Raw genomic sequence first — 16,291 nt, forward strand, 5'->3', positions numbered from 1 at the left:
GCCAGGACTGGACAGCACCAACCGTCCCCAGCCAGGCGGTAACCAGGACAGCCCTGTCCCCCTTCTCCATCAGCTTGCCAACAATCTGTCTTCCTGGCTGTGGGAGGGCAGCATACAGTCCTCTGTCACAACACAAATGAAGCCCCGGGCAGGAGCCAGGGGTTTGGGGTGTCACTGGAATCGCACATGACTCGGGAGACACACACTGCAGAGCTGAGCAACCACCTCCAAGCATGGCTGTGCTGCTGGGATGGCTGTGTGTGCCCTGGCCGGGGAAAGACGCTTGCCCTCACCTTGTACCTGCCGGCTCCATGTGGCCAACCATCCGTCCCCAGCCAGGCGGTAACCAGGACAGCCCTGTCCCCCTTCTCCATCAGCTTGCCAACAATCTGTCTTCCTGGCTGTGGTGGGAGGGCAGCATACAGTCCTCTGTCACAGGACAAATGAAGCCCCGGGCAGGAGCCAGGGGTTTGGGGTGTCACTGGAATCGCACATGACTCGGGAGACACACACTGCAGAGCTGAGCAACCACCTCCAAGCATGGCTGTGCTGCTGGGATGGCTGTGTGTGCCCTGGCCGGGGAAAGACGCTTGCCCTCACCTTGTACCTGCCGGCTCCATGTGGCCATGGCAGGATGCCCACCACCCAGCCTGGCCCCCAGACCAGCTCTATTTCTGGCTCCAGCAGGCTGTTGGGCTGGCGGCCACAGCAGATACTCAATAAGGAAGCAGGCAGAGAGGCTGGCTGGGTTATAAATGGAGAGCAAGAGCTCAGGTATCAAGCACAGCAGGCTATTCTGGGCTGAGCAGCACCTCCAGGGGCAGAGGACAGGAAACGTGCCAGGAGACTTGTGCCTCCGCTAGCACCCAGTCTGCCCAGCTGGCCTTGCAGCAGGCTCAGTAAAGGGCTGTCCATAGGGTCTCCACCTCCTGCGGGGCCAGGTCCCCCTGCTCTTACCCTCACCTGCCCAAAGAAGCAGCTGTCTGCCTCCTCCTGCCAGCCGCCTGTGGGGTGCTGGGGCTGCCAGTCGCTGTCCTCTGTGGAGCTGACCCGCATCAGCTCCACGGCTGGCACCAGGACCTGCTCTTGCTCCTGGCACTGTGCCCCGGAGGCCGTGGTGTGCGTCGGGAGCAGCCTTCGGGTGACCCCCTCCTGCCAGGAGCCCGCTGTCAGGTCCTGTAGGCAGGAGATAAAGGAGCCTTCTGCATTCCAGTCCCTCAGCCTGGGCACCGGAGAGGGACAGGGACAGGGAGAGAGAGACAGAGAGAGAGAGGCAGTCAGCTTTGCCGTGGAGTGCTACACCCAGAGCATCAGCCTACCTCCGGCAGGCATGCCGGCGCAGCCTGTACCCCACCAGGCGCTGGGCTCCCCGGCTCATGGCACTGCCAGGCACCCGGCACAAGCAGCACAAAATGCAGATGCACAAAGGGCACAGGCCTCCTCCCTGCCACGCTCCCTGCCCACCCCACAGCCTCGCAGCCTGGCTGCGACGGTCTAAGGCAATGCTGTAGAGCATCACTGAGCTCTGCCAGGGACCTCACAGGACCAGTGCCACTGGGAACACGGGAGGATGCAGCCCAGGCTGAGATGGCTCCAGTAAGCACAACCTACATGCAGGGCCTGGCTGTCTGCCTGGGGTCCCTCCCAGGTGCTCTGCAAGGAGCCCCCCCAGAGCATCTCCAGAGAGGTGCAAGGCACTCGGCCCAAGTCACTGCTCTGTCTGCCAGGGATGCCCAGAGTCCAGAGCTGGAGACCAGCAGAGAAGCAAGCAAAGCTGGGAGATTATTGCAGCTGGCCCAGCACAGGGCAATAGCTGGCGAAGCAGTTCTGCTCCCCTCCCACAGCCACCACGGCACCCCAGGCCACAGTACCTGTCTGCACTCTTCTCCACGACATGGCTAATGGTAGGTGATGCCGTGATCCTGGCTTGCACCTTCTGCTGAGCTGAAACAAAAGAGACTTCACTCTCCAAGTCCTGCTCCCCGGTCCCTGGCTGGCGACCACTGGCTGGCATCTTCCCCTCTGGCCTCTGCCCCTCCTCCTGCTCTAGAAGGTCAATCAGGCCATTCATGGCATCTGAGTCCACTGTGTCATCCTCAACCAGGTCCATAGAGCCCATGTGGTCTGGGCCATGTGCATCTGCTAGAAGCTGCCCCGGGAACCGGCCTTCGCTTGTGGCATCCGAGTCCTCGGCCTTGCTGCACTCCAGAGAGGAGTCCTCAGCAGTCACCAGCGAGGGGGTGAGCCCCGAGGACCACACCTGCATGTCGGACATCTCCATCAGGGCGTCCTGCTCGGTGGCAGCCATGGGGATAGCATCCATGATGGCCACCTCATTCCAGTACTGGTCGGCACGCAGCGGGGATGGCAGCGTGTAATGCAGGGAGGCAGGGGACAGCAGCTCGTCCTGCAGCGAAGCGTAACCTATATGGGCAGACAGAGGCGACATCTCCAGCAGCCATCTCACGCACGCACAAGCACAGTGGGGCGAGAAGGGAAACAGCCTCCGCGAGGGTGCCTGCCCCAAGGACAGCAGTGGTCATGCCACAGACACCAGTGGCTGAGCTGAGTAGGGCTGCGCTCACAGCAGTTGCTGCCTTTGCATGGTCCCTGCAAATGCTGCCATGCCTCCCTTCAAGTCCTGGGGGGTTGGTTCAGGCAGGTCCTGGGGCTGCCCGCTCCCTGTGGGGAGGACTGGCCTGGGGTCCACACGATGCCCCATCCACACTGCACCCTCTTTGCTACCTTGCTCCTTCAGCCCCTGGGTCCCTGCCCACAGCCCCCATCCAGCATCAGCTGGCTGATGGTCAGCCTGGAGTTCAGGTGGCCAAGTCTGGCAGGCACTGACTCCCAAAGTCAACCCCTCACTGCAGCACAGAGGAGCAGGCTGGAAGTAGTACCATGAGCAGGGAAGAATGGCCCTGGTACATGTCATGCAACCTCAAGGCCCTGTGGGATGCAGCCAGGGCCCTACAGGTGTAGGCCCTACAGGGCCCTGTTGGTGTCTCTGGGGCTACATGACAAGCAGTTGTCATCTCCTCATCACCCAGGGCCATGTGCACAGCCTAGGCACACCGATATGGACTACAGCCAAGCCAGGCACTCCCACCCACACAGGTGGCTTTGCTCAGTCTTTTTCAGCTCTGAGCCACTAGCCCCTTTTCTACCCCCGGAGATCAGCAGAGAACGCATTCTGCTCCCCAGGCAGCCAGAGATTGCTAGTCACAGCCGAGGCATGGGGACAGCTGGGACTCCCAGCACAGAAGGGGCACCTCTCCCCTGTGCAGGTGCCTGGCTGGGGGCAAGCAGTGCAGGGTGAGCGAGGGCATGAGCGCAGGGTAGCGCAGGAGGAGAAGGCCTGGGTGGCCACCTGCAAGCACGACAGCCATGAGAGGGGCAGTCCCTGGTGACATGCAGTCGCTGGAGCAGAATGTGGCTCCCAGAGGGCTCAGCTGAGGTGGAGACAGTGGGAGACAGGCAGTGGAGGAAGATGAGAGAAGGAGAGGCCAGGATGAGCTCAGAGCAGAGAGGTGACAAGAAGTGACCCACAGGAGCGTCCACACCTGATGGCACTAGGTGGCATGTTTGAGAGAGCAGAACAAGGGGAGAGACAGAGAGGGACAGAGCGATGAGCCAATGCTGCACGGGCAGCGCCACACTGCAGGGCTGCAGCAGCACAAAGCCCTGTCCCTGCCTGGTGTGCCGGCTCCCTGACAGCGCACACTGCAGCTGACCCCAGCTGTGTGCCTGCACCCAGGCATGCTCCGCCTGGGACCCAGCCTGGGCACACCACCACAGCCAGAGAGCCAGGACTCTGTGAGCTCCCTGGCCACCGCTCAGCTCGCACAGCCAGAGGCACCTCTCACTGGCATGTCGGGATAAGGAATGTGTGTCCACCCCACCTGGAGAGCTTCTGAGAAGGCAGTATGGCACAGCCAAGCTTCCTGCAGCGTAAGCCCCAGTGAAGAGGCCGTGTCTGTCAGCAACGCCTTGTGCCCACTGAGCTCCCAGCAGGCCACCGGCACCCTGGTCAGGCAAGGTATCAGCCCCAATCTGTCTGCATAGACTCTGCCTCCGGGGCTCTCCTGCAGTCCCTGCCAGAAGCCAGAACTCACCATTCATCTGGGACGGCGAGAGAGAGTAATCTCTGTCCGTGTAGCGCCAGCTGCCCTTCAGGCTGCGGCTCTGCCGGCCAGAGCCCTCCAGCGTGTTGACAATCTCGCTGCGGTCGATGTTCCTCAGCGCCGTGTACAGACTCTCAACTGCAGGGGGAAGCCAGTGTCAGCAAACTGGTCACTAGGGGAACACAGCCACGCCCCAGACACCCTCCAGGCAGGCAGGTGTGCATGAACTAGCTGTGTAGAGCCAGCCAGTGACCCCTGAGCATGCACATGCTGCTCTGCGCAGCCAGTCCTGCCACCTCCACGCCTATAACAGGGCACCGCAGATACTCACTCTTGACACTCTTGCCCTCGCGGCTGACCCAGAGGTTGAGTAAGGCTATGCTTTGCTCCAGCAGGGAGTTGGGGTTCTCCACACGTATCCTGTTGATGTCATCCACCCCAAACTGCAGCTCACGTGCCAGCTCTGGGGGAGACACCACATCTCAGCATCACACCATCTGGCGCCCACCACCAGCTCCCGAGCCAAAAAGGCTAGGGATGTGAAGGGCTCAGCCAGACCCAGCACAGAGTCCCCCCACATCACATACAACTGAACACAGCAGAACATGCAGGAGCAGGAGCTGGGACAGGGCAGAGGTTGAAGCCCCTCTGCACAGGCTGGCTGTGACCAGCGTAGCAGTGTCTCATGCTAAGGAAGAAGCACGGGTGCTGCCATTGGGTGTGTGGCTGCAAGAACAGTGCTGGGCCTCCATGAACAGCAGCAATACATACAACTCGGAACAAAACTCTAGCTTGGTATCTATGCGTGTGTGTGTGAATGCATGCACAGCTGCAACAAGGTTTATTTCAGTGCCACAGTATGCTCACAGTTTAGCAGAAGTGCTGGGAGGCAAGGCCAGCCTGCCAGAGGAGCTAGTGCAGACTGCATGCATACCAACTGCATCAGGGCCCAACTCCCTGGGCAGTGTAAAGCATGTTCACTCCACCCTGCAGCATGTTTCCAGCCTTCCTAAGTATCAGCTTTCCGAGGAGTGTTGTGCCATCAGGTGTGGACTCACCGGCCCAGCTGAGGCCCAGCTGTTCCGCTATGTCAACCATCTTCTGGTCTGCTTTGTCCGTGCTGCTCAGAGAGCCTGGAGGAGAAGAGGGAGTCACAGTTTCAGCTGCACAATGGCCCTGCAGCAGCGTGGGGAGCGGAAAGGGGTGCTGGCTATGGGGGTCTCGCAGCCCCGCAGGCATGGCACTGCCCTGCAGGCAGGACCAAGGAAACCCTCAGGGAAAGGGAAGCTGCCACAAGCGCAAGTACGACAGGGTCAGCCCAGCCTTTCCACCGGGCTTGGGCACCCCAAGCACAGGTGGTGAGTGGGCTTGAACAGTCCCAGCAGGCTGCGTACCGAAACTGGTCTCGCTTAGGATGCTGTATCGCTCCCGCAGAGACAACGGCGTCAGTGTCCTCCTCCGCTCCTCACTGCCACTTCCCTGTGAGAGTGGGGACAAACCAAGGGGTCACCAGCTTGAAAAGAGGGCAGCAGCTCTGCCCTGGCACCAAGCTTCTCCCACAGCCCCAGAGCAGCATGGCATGGCCACGTGGAGCAGCTGAGGAAGAAAGACTGACAGCAAGAGCTGTCTCCTGCACCTGGGGGAGGGATGGGCCCCTGCCGCCCCCTCCCAGAGGTGCCAGAGACCCAGCACTGACCTTGGTGCAGGGTGGTATGCTGATGTTCAGGTGGCAGAGCACATGCTGGAGGTCCTCGTATTTCATGGCCTTACGCAAGAAAGACAGGGAGCCACTGGCTTCCCGGCTGCTGTCCCGAACCTGAGCACCGAGAGCCCGGTTAGGTGGCCTGGCACAGGGCAGGTGCAGGGGCCCCAGCTGCAGCCCAGCCCTGCACTCTGCCATTACCTTGATGGGGATGGCGAGACGATTCTCCCGGAAGGACTGGAAGAGGAAGGTGCGGGGCTGAGTGGCCTTCTTGACAGGCACCAGGTTCCCTGAGAGCTCGACATGCAAAGGCATCCCCTCTACCACCTGGCAGGGAGCAGAAAACAGGCTCAGACCCTGTGCTGTTTCTCCTGCCCCTGGACAGGGCAGATAACCCCAGCTCTCCTCCCCGGGCCAGGGCCAGGCTCCTCCACTGGCATCAGTCTCCCCTCGCTTGCGCAGCGCTCTCCCTGCTGCCCCCCCCCCCCCGTGCTGCTGGGGACAAACCTCAATGTCCCTGCTGCGGGCCACCTCAGTGAAGTTTTCATGCTGCTCCAAAGTCTTGTCAACCTTGTCATCAGTCATGCAGTAGCAGCGCAGCCGGCCTTCCCGTGCATCGTTCATCTTGGCAAACACCACGAATTTGGCCATGTAGGGCACGGCTGTCAGCTCCTTGTACAGCATTGTGGCAAAGTGCACGGCCTCAGCTGTGCGCGGGCAGTCGGCCAGCCAGAACCTGCAGGAGGGCTGGGTCAGGGCACTGCTGGGCAGGTTCCCCAGTGGCACCAGGAGAACTGCCCCTCCCCAACAGCAAACTGCACCGCAAAGGGTGCCACAAGAGCTCTGGGTACAGGAGCAGCCCCATTCATGATGGGGACCCACCCAAGCACAAAGAATGGCCCCTTCCCTCTGCACACCCAGTTGTTTTGTTTCCTGATGCATGCTGAGGCAGCATGGGGGTCTCAAGACTGGAGGCAACTGCCCTGCATGTGTCAATGGGGCAGCACCACAATAAGCACAGGGGCGGGAGGCTCCTCCTGGTACAGGCTGCACCCCAAGAGGGCCCAAGGAGCAGCAGATGTCCCCAGATGAACACGTGCTCGCCCAGGACTCACCTGGCAGACACATTGGTGGTAAAGTTAGCACACTCGTTTTCATAGACCAGCTTTGTGGTGCCTGTTATGTCTTCCCACTGGGCTTGGGCTGTCCCTCCTGCAGCAGACAGCAAGGGTGAGCACACTGCCTTTCCATAAGCCTGGGGTCTGCATCCCCCAAGGCATTTGCTCTCTCCACTGCCGTGACCTGTCCTTAGCTCCCAGCAGCTGCATCCCAGCCCGTCCCCACCAAAGAGCATGCTCGCCTGCGTGGCAGGGGTTGGCAGCCTCACCAATCACACTGCAGAGCAGGCGCAGGCTGGTGGTGTCACCCTCGCCACTGTCTCGGGGATTGTCCTTCCAGGATGGTGGCAGTGGGATGCGGAGGCCAATGGGGCGGTGGAACTTTCTCCGGCGCGGCTCCACCGTGATGATGGGGCTGAAGGTTGCCTGGTTCCCCAGCAGCTTAGTCACCAGCTCGTCGGGCACGGGCTGCGCCTGCAGGCAGCACAACCACAGGCATCAGGGACAGTTTCCTCCGGGCTGGGGCACAGCCTGGGCCTGATGCCTACCCCTGCCTGCAGAAGCCCAGCTGGGTCCTCAGCCAGGCTCTCCGGGGCTCACCTGCAGGGCCAGCCTCACTCTCTTGGTGACAGCGGTGTCTGGGAAGGTGGCCTGTACCATGGGCACCAGTGTGCTTTTCAAACACCCTCCCTCAGGGCCAATCAGATCGCAGTCCTGGCAAATCCGGGACATGACCACGAAGTAGAGAGGGAAGTCGGTGGTGATGATGCGGCAGACCCTCCTCTTCTCCAGCTCCTCCAGGCTCTCCAGCTCTGCAAGGGCAGCACAGCCATCAACGCTCACACACCAAGACCGTGGCTGTCACCCACCACCCCCTCCGAGCTGCACCGACCATGCCACGTTCAGCCCCATCCCACCATCCAGCCTAGCCACAGCCCTGCCTGTGGGGAGCCACATGGTGCCAAGCCCCTGCCTGCCTGGCACTCTCACCCTCATCCATGCCATTGAGCAGCTGGTCCATGTAGCTCTCCTCATAGCGATTGCGGTGCTCCTTCCAGACAGAGCCATTCTCGCTGCGCAACACCACCAGCTCGCGGTCTCCACGCCCATACGAGGCAAAGTGTGGGATCTCCACAATGACAGGGCTGCAGACAGCAGAGGAAGGGTGCTTGTACCCATGCGCTGCTTCTGAGACACGCAGGCAGAAAGGTGGCCCTGGGCAGAGCACCTGCCCATGCTGTACAGCTGCTGGAGGAGGAAGGCAGGACTGCTCACCCCCCCTCTCTCTGCGAAACAGGGCTCTGCGCCCAGCAGGACCATGCTGGTCAGGGCTTTTCCTACCACAGCACAGCCACTGCTCCGTTATGCTGGAACGACCCACCCCAGAAACTTGGTACGCCTGGCTGGAGGCGGGATCTCTCCTGCACCAGACCCCCAGAAGCAGAGATGGGCAGAGGTCTTGCCCCAGCTGGCAGAGACTCGAGAGGAGCCCAGATCCGTCCCCAGTCCTGAGGGACAGCGCCAGTGTGGGCAGCCCCATCTGCTCTGTTCCCAGCTGTGCTCACCTGAGGAACTGCGCGCTGGCGGGCCCCAGGGCGATGATTCGGCTGGCCAGACCCTCCTCCTCAGCCAGCGGTGGGGGTGCAGGCAGCTTTTGGGGCTTCACCAGGCGGCAGGTGATGCGGGTTGGTGCGGCACAGGCGCGGGGTGGGATGACCACGCGCAGTCCATGGTGCCGGCTGCCCCGCATGGAGCCACCACGGGCATCGACCATGAAGCTCACAAGGAACCTGGAGTGGGCAGAGGCATGGGCAGGTGGGCACCTTGCAGCTAGCTCACGCGCAGAGCGTACGTGTGCCACACGGGCTGGGCACTCACCCTGTGTGCACGGGGCTGGCCACTGGGCTGATGTTATCCGAGGTCTCAGTGGCGGGGCTGCTGGGGATCAGGGAGTCCTCGTCAAACTCCTTGGAGGGCTGTGTAAGGCAGGGAAGAGCCCCCATGGGCACAGGGTCCTATTTGGGGGTGCTGAGCCTGCCCATTCCTCCACAGTCTCACAACCCTCCCTGGGCAGTTCCATACCACCGGGTCCATCCCCACCACCCACACCATGTTTTGGCTCTGTGGTGGTGGGGGGGCTCCCCCCGGCAGGGAATGCCTGGAGGGGCTGTGGCAGGCTGTGTCTCATGCTCACCTCCTGTGGGGACACTGAGGGTGCATGCAGCAGGCTGACTTGCTCAGCTTCTGTCTCCACAGGTCCTACCTGCTCAGTCTCCTCCGCTCTGGTCACCACAGTCTCAGGTGGGACGCAGGGGACCTGCAGAACAGCTGGAGACTCCGCCCTGGCAGAAGAGGGCAGTGACAGCCACTGAAGTGGCAAGCCTGGGCTCCTCAGCCCCCCGGCCATCCCCAGGGAGTCCCGGGGCTGCTGGATGAAGGCAAACTCAGCAGCGGACCCATTTCCTGGTGCAGGAACACCATCAACTAGCTTTGCCTGCTATGCTAGCTGGTAGGGGCTCAGTGATCCATTCCTTGCCCAGAGCTGTCCCTGCCCCACTGGCATCCCAGCCCAGCACCAGGCTGGCCCCGTGCCTTGTACCCACTCCCTCCCCACCATCCAGTGCCTCTTACGTTTGCTCCAGTGTTGTCGTGGTGACAAACTCCAGCATCTCCCTCTTGCCCTCCTGGTCCCTGGGATCAGGTGTCCTGGGCTTTGGTGCGATCAGCTCCTCCTCTGAAACAAGAGAGCTGGCTCAGCATGCAGCGAGGCAGAAGGACAAGGGAGCACAGACGTCCAGCCCTTGCCCCCATCCCTCCTCAGGGCTGGAGCCAGGGCACATCTCTGCTCCCACTGCTGGCCACACACACTCGTCCCCTGAGTCTCAGCCAGCCACGGGGCGGCTTTGCCCTCTGCCAGATGGGGTCTGACGGCAAGGCCAAGGCCTGTGCTGTGGGTCAGTGGGACAGGAGCTGTGGTAGCTGTCAGGAGCCTCAGCTGCTAGCCAACCCCTTTCCCACAGCACCAAGCACAGAGCAGAGCCTGCCAAGAACACCCTGCCGTTGGATGCTGGGGACAGGAGTGTAGGCAGGGCTGGGGACGCAGGAAGGATGCCCTAACACTGCCAAGTGTATCCACGCACCCCCTTGGAGGTACAAGCCCAGTCAGCACTGCCTGCTGGCCCAATTAATGCCTGCTGAGTTCACCAGGGTTCAGCTCTCGCCAGTGCCCTATGGGAAGGAGTCCAGCACCTCCCAAAGCAGGGAGAGAGCCCCAGTGATGAGGAGGGGACTGTAGCAGCACGGAGACCCTTGAGCACTCAGGTTCATCCCTGCCCTGGCCAGGACAGCACGGGGCGGTTGTAGAGGGGCACTGGAGTTTGTCACAGAACCAGGCTCTTCCGCCTACTGGGGACAGGGCCTGGGGCCGACGGAGCCAGGGCTCCCCCCCAGTGAGGGGACGGCCCCATTCATGCAGTCACACCACAGCAAGCAGCACGGACACAGATGGGCAGGGCGGGATGGCAGGGCCTGCACTGGATAGCACCAGCCCAGCAGCAAGGCTCAGCAGATGGATGTGGCGTGCGGATGGTTAGTGGCCATGGGGTGAAATGGGCCATTGAGCTGGGGCAGGGGGACACATTTCATACCCATTACTGTGACATGAGCAGTGCCTGCAAAGTAAGAAGAGGCAAAGGTGAGGTCTTGGTGGGAGGGAGCAGGAGCGGACCAGCTGCAGCCAGGCTGGGACCTGGTACCACCCCGTGGAGCAGGGCACGGTGGGGGCTCTGCATGCCCAAGGGCTCTCTGCACACTGTCCCTGGGGCATGGGACCAGGAGGCATATCCCTCCTGCATAGTGCAGGAAAGCACCCAAGCCAGGAGGTGCCACCCGAGAAGTCTGGTGGGCTCCCCTTGTCCTCTCCACAAGACCACCGTGGGGCCACACAACTCCCCCACCCCGGCCGGCAGAAACGCCAGTGCCCGTCCCCAGGGCTGCTGCCTGTCACACTGGCTCAGCCGGCAGATCTCTGGGATGGTGAAATCCAGCTCCGGCCCCTCACCTTCATCCTCTGACACATCCAGAATCTCGTCTACAGTCTCCGGGAAGCTCATGCGGTGCTTGTCACCAACTGACTGCGGGAGCAGAGTGGAATCAGAGGAGGCCAGTCCTTTGCTGCACAGCCACCTGCAGCCCCCTCCTCACACCCAGGCTAGGCACCCAGCTGTCAGTGCTGGCCCTGCCCAGCTGTGCTCAGCAGACCTTTGCCTGGCTGATCCCAGCCCCAGCCCTCCTCCACAGGGTCCTGGTCCCAGTCCCCAGGGGCTCACCGGGATATCAGTTTCCTCTGTGACAATCTTGAGCACATCTGTGACAGAAATGTAGCCAAGCCGCTTTGCGATGGCCAGGGGAGTGGTGCCGTTCTGCGCAAGGAGGAAGGACTGGGTCAGCAACAGCCACAGGGAAGCCCAGGCAGGCACCTGAGCTTGCCAGGGGGTGAAGAGCTGCAAGCCAGCGCCGTACTCACTGTGCTGATCTCATTGGGGGAGGCACCGTGTTTCAGCAGCAGTGTCACAACATCTGTGTGGCCCTGCTGCGCTGCTTGGTGCAGAGGGGTGTAGCCCAGCTGCAGGGGAGGACAGAGGGTGCTGCCATCAGTTCTGGGAGTCTGCTGCCCCAGAAATGCCCCTGGGCCTCACACTGTGCTTCACGCCTGGAGCATGAGGGCAGCTCCCTCCTTTCCGGGGTAAGCAAAGGGCTCTGCAGAACCCAGCACTTGCCCAGGGCTGTAGCTAGACTACAGCAGCTTCCAGCCATGGAGACAGGAGGGCTTGGAGCAATGTGGGGGCAGAAGTGGAAGCAGGGAGGGAGGCTAAGCCTTCCCCATCAACCTGCATGCTGTTGCCCAGTGCAGAGGGGTCCTTGGAGCACAGGACATCTTTGTACCTTAGTCTTGGCATTGACACCAGCCTGGTGCTGCAGCAAAAACTTCACCAGCTTGATGTTCCCATAGTGGCTGGCCACATGCAGTGGGGTATAGCCCATCTGAAAGACAAGATCAGGTCTCAGCCCGCCCTCAACGGTGCTTCCTGCCCTTCTGACTTGGGTATGCTCATCCCATGGGCAAGCCCCCATGGATGAAGGATGGGCACAGGGAAACAGGCAGGCACCTGAGCTTGCCAGGGGGTGAAGAGCTGCAAGCCAGCGCCGTACTCACTGTGCTGATCTCATTGGGGGAGGCACCGTGTTTCAGCAGCAGTGTCACAACATCTGTGTGGCCCTGCTGCGCTGCTTGGTGCAGAGGGGTGTAGCCCAGCTGCAGGGGAGGACAGAGGGTGCTGCCATCAGTTCTGGGAGTCTGCTGCCCCAGAAATGCCCCTGGGCCTCACACTGTGCTTCACGCCTGGAGCATGAGGGCAGCTCCCTCCTTTCCGGGGTAAGCAAAGGGCTCTGCAGAACCCAGCACTTGCCCAGGGCTGTAGCTAGACTACAGCAGCTTCCAGCCATGGAGACAGGAGGGCTTGGAGCAATGTGGGGGCAGAAGTGGAAGCAGGGAGGGAGGCTAAGCCTTCCCCATCAACCTGCATGCTGTTGCCCAGTGCAGAGGGGTCCTTGGAGCACAGGACATCTTTGTACCTTAGTCTTGGCATTGACACCAGCCTGGTGCTGCAGCAAAAACTTCACCAGCTTGATGTTCCCATAGTGGCTGGCCACATGCAGTGGGGTATAGCCCATCTGAAAGACAAGATCAGGTCTCAGCCCGCCCTCAACGGTGCTTCCTGCCCTTCTGACTTGGGTATGCTCATCCCATGGGCAAGCCCCCATGGATGAAGGATGGGGCACGCGTGTGGGTGCTGCCTGAGAGCCCAGGACCAGGGCAGAGGGCATACTGCAGACCACACCACGTTGTGCCCGGGGGTACAGGGGTGAGCTGTGGGAGCAGGCAAGAATCATCCCTCCAGGGAGGTAGGGGGAAGAGGAGGAATAGTCCCCAAGACACAGACAAGACGGTAAGGATGCCTGTGTGAGGGGACACTCTTGCACAAAGAAGAAGAAAAACAATGCTCCTCCTGGAGCAGGCCTAGAGGTAGTTCCCCCCACATGTTTTTCACCACAGCCATGGTCAATGCACTACTTTACCCTGGTCGTTGCATCCACTGTGACTCCGTGTTTCACCAGAACATCAGCGACTAGCACATGCCCCTCTTGGGCCACGAGATGGAGAGGAGTCAGGCCACTCTGCAAACAGAGGAGATCTCAGCACAGTGGCAATGCCATCACTGCATCTCTACCGGCAGAGACTCTAAGTCAGGTCTCCAACCTGCCAAATTGACCGACACTGCCTTTGGCCAGTGCACTGCTGCCCGAATGCAGGCAGGCAGTGGGACCTGGACTACCACCCTGTCTGCTACTCCCTGCCAGGGTGTTCACCTCCAGCCTGGCAGGACACACCGGGACAACTTACCTTGTTGCCTAGGTCACCGTTGGCTTGTTTGGAGAAAAGCAGTGCCACCATGTCCGCATGCCCCTCCTGGGAAGCCAGGTGTAGGGGGGTGACTCCCTGCACAGACTCCGCATTTGCAGAAGCCCCGTATTGCAGCAAGCTGCCGGCCACCTCCATCTGGTTCTGCTTGGCAGCAATGTGCAGGGGGGTGTACCCGTTCTGCAGGGAGAGAGGCTTATTGCAGTGCTCAGCCCCTGCCGAGCAGACCAGCAGGGACGGAAGGTGCCACCTTGCCTCTCCAGGCCAGGCCTGCCCTTCCTAGTCACCTCCAGAGCTCAGGGATGCAGGCTCACACCCGAACCATCTCCCTGGCAGCAACTAGCCCTGATACTGAGGTCAAATCCCACTCTTCCAGCCAAGTCAGCACAGGGGTTTCAAAGACCACCTGCTTCAGGTTCAACTGGTATTGGCTGTCCTGAATTTTTCCACACATTAATTTCTACAGCAGTATTCAAACACCTGGAGCTGTGAGAGGCCAGGGCAGACAGACACCTCCTAGAACATGTCTGGCTAAGGTGTGGAGCAAAACTTGCAACATGCAGGGTTAGTATTCAGGCAGAGACTGCAGGGCCTTGAGCACTGCCTTTGCTGCCACGCTGCAGGAGCAAAGCAGCTGGCAGACACCCTCTGCCCGGAGTGACGCGCAGGCTGTCAGTGACGCAGATCAACGGAGGACTGGCGCCAGTACCGGCTGCTCCTGATGCCTGCCCAGCAAGTCTGCCGACAGCCTGCGCAGGGGGAGAGGGGAGTGCCAGATGGGGAGGGCTGGCACCAGCAGCCACTTGTCTGTTCTCAGGATGCAGCTTCTGCAAACAATGTGGAAACCAAGGCTGCTGGTCTGCTCTTTGGGGGGATGTTCCCCATGCTCAGGCAGAGTGGGGCAACTCTCACAAGCTCATGGGTTTTCTGATTCACTGCTTCATAGCTGCATGCAAACATTCATGTGTGGTTTCCCAAACTGCCAGACTGCAGTGCTGCTCAGCAGGGCTTGCCATGGAAACACATCCCCAAGCAACAGCCACAACGCTGCCAGCAGGGACTATCCCTGTCATAGCCTGTCTGCTGGAACAGGATGACCGCCCGGCACCCCTGCCTGCCCCACGTGCTGGTGCAAGGCATAGGCAGGCGTGAGCAGCAGGTGTGGAGAGTGGCTGGTGGTGATCGGTCCCTTGTACACTCCCTGAGTGTCAGGGTTGAGGGGAAATGCTGGCCCCAGGCTGGCATGCACTGGACACACGACACATCCCCAGGGACACCCAGTCCAGCCTTACCCAGGCTGAGCTGTGTGGGGAGCTCCCCTTGGGAAGCAGCAGCTTGACGATCTCCAGGTTGTTGTGGTGCACAGCCACATGCAGTGGGGTCAGGCCGTTCTGGGGAGGGGGAGAGGGCACACAGGTGAGACAGAGCCTCTCCCCATACCACACCACTCCTCCCACTGCCACAGCAGCAGCACTCACCTTCCCTGCTGCATTGGGGTGAGCATCATGTGCCAACAGCAGCTCTGCCACATCCACCTTCCCATACTTGGCTGCAACGTGGAGAGGGGTAAATCCTTTCTGAGGAGAAAGGCAGCCCATCACAGGGTGTACAGTGATGAGAGGGAGAGCACTGGCGCATGCTGCAGCACAGGGGGAGGCTGCCCCTCTTGTGACAGGGACACTGTGCCACCAGCCTGCCCAGCTTTGGCCCAGCCGGGTCACGCCTTCAGCGGCAGTGGCCACAGCAGCCTACCTTGGTCATGCAGGTCTGTGAGGCCCCCTTCTCTAGCAGGGCCAGGGCTGTGTCCACATGCCCCTCTCTGGCGGTGATGTGCAGGGGCGTGTGCCCCGCTGTTGTGGCCAGGTTGGGGTTGGCATTGTTCTCCAGCAGGAGTCTGACCATGCCAGTGTGGCCGATGCGTGCAGCACAGTGCAGAGGAGTCTGGTCATCCTGCGAGGAGGCAGAGAAGCTGTTTTGGCAGACCCGGACCAGTCCCTTGCTTGCCATGCTGAAGGGGCCCTGGCCCTGCTCCTGCTGTTGCACAGCCCCTGTCAGGCCAGGCTCTGGGCAAGCAAGAGCGAAGAAACCAGCACCGGCTGTTCCCAGAGCTGGACTGTCACACAGGTTCTCTGTACCTACCTTGGCCTTGGCGTTGGCTTTAGCTTTGTTCTGCAGCAGGTACTTTGCCACATCCATGTGTCCAGCTCTGGCTGCCATGTGTAGGGGTGTCTCCACTTTCTGCACCAAGGACAGGATAAAGTGGTGAGGCCGTAGGAGGGGCATATGCCTTCCTGCAGTTGTTCCTCTGGTCTGAGCACAGGAGAGCAGTGCCCACGACCTTTTCTGGCCCCTACCGATTCCTCCTGCCAGCACAAAGCGGAGGGGCACCAGGGATTGCTCAGGAGAGCAGAGGGAGCAGGACTTGGGCAATCCCCACCTCCTGCTGGACCCCGCCATGCTGAGTTCCCACAGCCCCAGCCAGGGTGGGACTCACCACATTGGACACATTAGGAGAGGCTCCACGCTGCAGCAGGGTCTTGACAATGGGCAGGTGCCCCATGAAGGCAGCCACATGCAGGGGGGTCAGGCCAGACTGTGGAGAGAAAGGGTCCAGGAACCAAGATGGGGGCTGATGGCCTTACCAACATCTCTTCCTGCCCCCTCCTCCCCCTCCTCGGGGCATGCTCCAGCACAGAGGCAAACTCTGGGTCCCCAGCCTGGCCCCAGCAGCCTGGCAGGTGAGCTGAGGGGAACACAGAGAGCTGCTGCCTCCCCTGCAGTCCCGCTGCCCTGTAGGGAGCAGGCTGTGGGGAGGTGCTGCTAGGCTCAACAGGTCCTGAGCTGCAAAGAGCTCTAAGCCACAATA

The 16,291-nt window shown here is 61.1% G+C and overlaps 1 protein-coding gene across 1 annotated transcript in view; it reads right to left on the bottom strand.

Moving 5' to 3' along the window:
* The window catches only part of ANK1 (ankyrin 1), a 42,726-nt gene that overhangs the window by 5,941 nt on the left and 20,494 nt on the right, over positions 1-16,291 (bottom strand). Inside the window, exons 12-40 of the mRNA XM_019472323.1 lie at positions 15,920-16,018; positions 15,565-15,663; positions 15,178-15,375; positions 14,904-15,002; positions 14,718-14,816; positions 13,408-13,605; positions 13,083-13,181; positions 12,579-12,677; positions 12,160-12,258; positions 11,273-11,365; positions 11,005-11,077; positions 10,592-10,615; positions 9,576-9,678; positions 9,139-9,286; positions 8,823-8,920; positions 8,510-8,734; positions 7,935-8,089; positions 7,545-7,756; positions 7,214-7,418; positions 6,942-7,038; positions 6,334-6,562; positions 6,028-6,153; positions 5,821-5,940; positions 5,519-5,603; positions 5,183-5,257; positions 4,456-4,587; positions 4,116-4,262; positions 1,872-2,424; positions 964-1,222 (exon numbers count right to left, since the gene is read on the bottom strand). Of these exons, the coding sequence (XP_019327868.1) occupies positions 964-1,222; positions 1,872-2,424; positions 4,116-4,262; positions 4,456-4,587; positions 5,183-5,257; positions 5,519-5,603; positions 5,821-5,940; positions 6,028-6,153; positions 6,334-6,562; positions 6,942-7,038; positions 7,214-7,418; positions 7,545-7,756; positions 7,935-8,089; positions 8,510-8,734; positions 8,823-8,920; positions 9,139-9,286; positions 9,576-9,678; positions 10,592-10,615; positions 11,005-11,077; positions 11,273-11,365; positions 12,160-12,258; positions 12,579-12,677; positions 13,083-13,181; positions 13,408-13,605; positions 14,718-14,816; positions 14,904-15,002; positions 15,178-15,375; positions 15,565-15,663; positions 15,920-16,018 (4,248 nt within the window). The remainder of the gene's footprint in view (positions 1-963; positions 1,223-1,871; positions 2,425-4,115; positions 4,263-4,455; positions 4,588-5,182; positions 5,258-5,518; positions 5,604-5,820; positions 5,941-6,027; positions 6,154-6,333; positions 6,563-6,941; positions 7,039-7,213; positions 7,419-7,544; positions 7,757-7,934; positions 8,090-8,509; positions 8,735-8,822; positions 8,921-9,138; positions 9,287-9,575; positions 9,679-10,591; positions 10,616-11,004; positions 11,078-11,272; positions 11,366-12,159; positions 12,259-12,578; positions 12,678-13,082; positions 13,182-13,407; positions 13,606-14,717; positions 14,817-14,903; positions 15,003-15,177; positions 15,376-15,564; positions 15,664-15,919; positions 16,019-16,291) is intronic.

The sequence above is a fragment of the Aptenodytes forsteri genome, unplaced genomic scaffold, assembly GCF_000699145.1.
Source record: "Aptenodytes forsteri isolate BGI_AS27 unplaced genomic scaffold, ASM69914v1 Scaffold298, whole genome shotgun sequence".
Lineage (NCBI taxonomy): Eukaryota > Metazoa > Chordata > Aves > Sphenisciformes > Spheniscidae > Aptenodytes > Aptenodytes forsteri.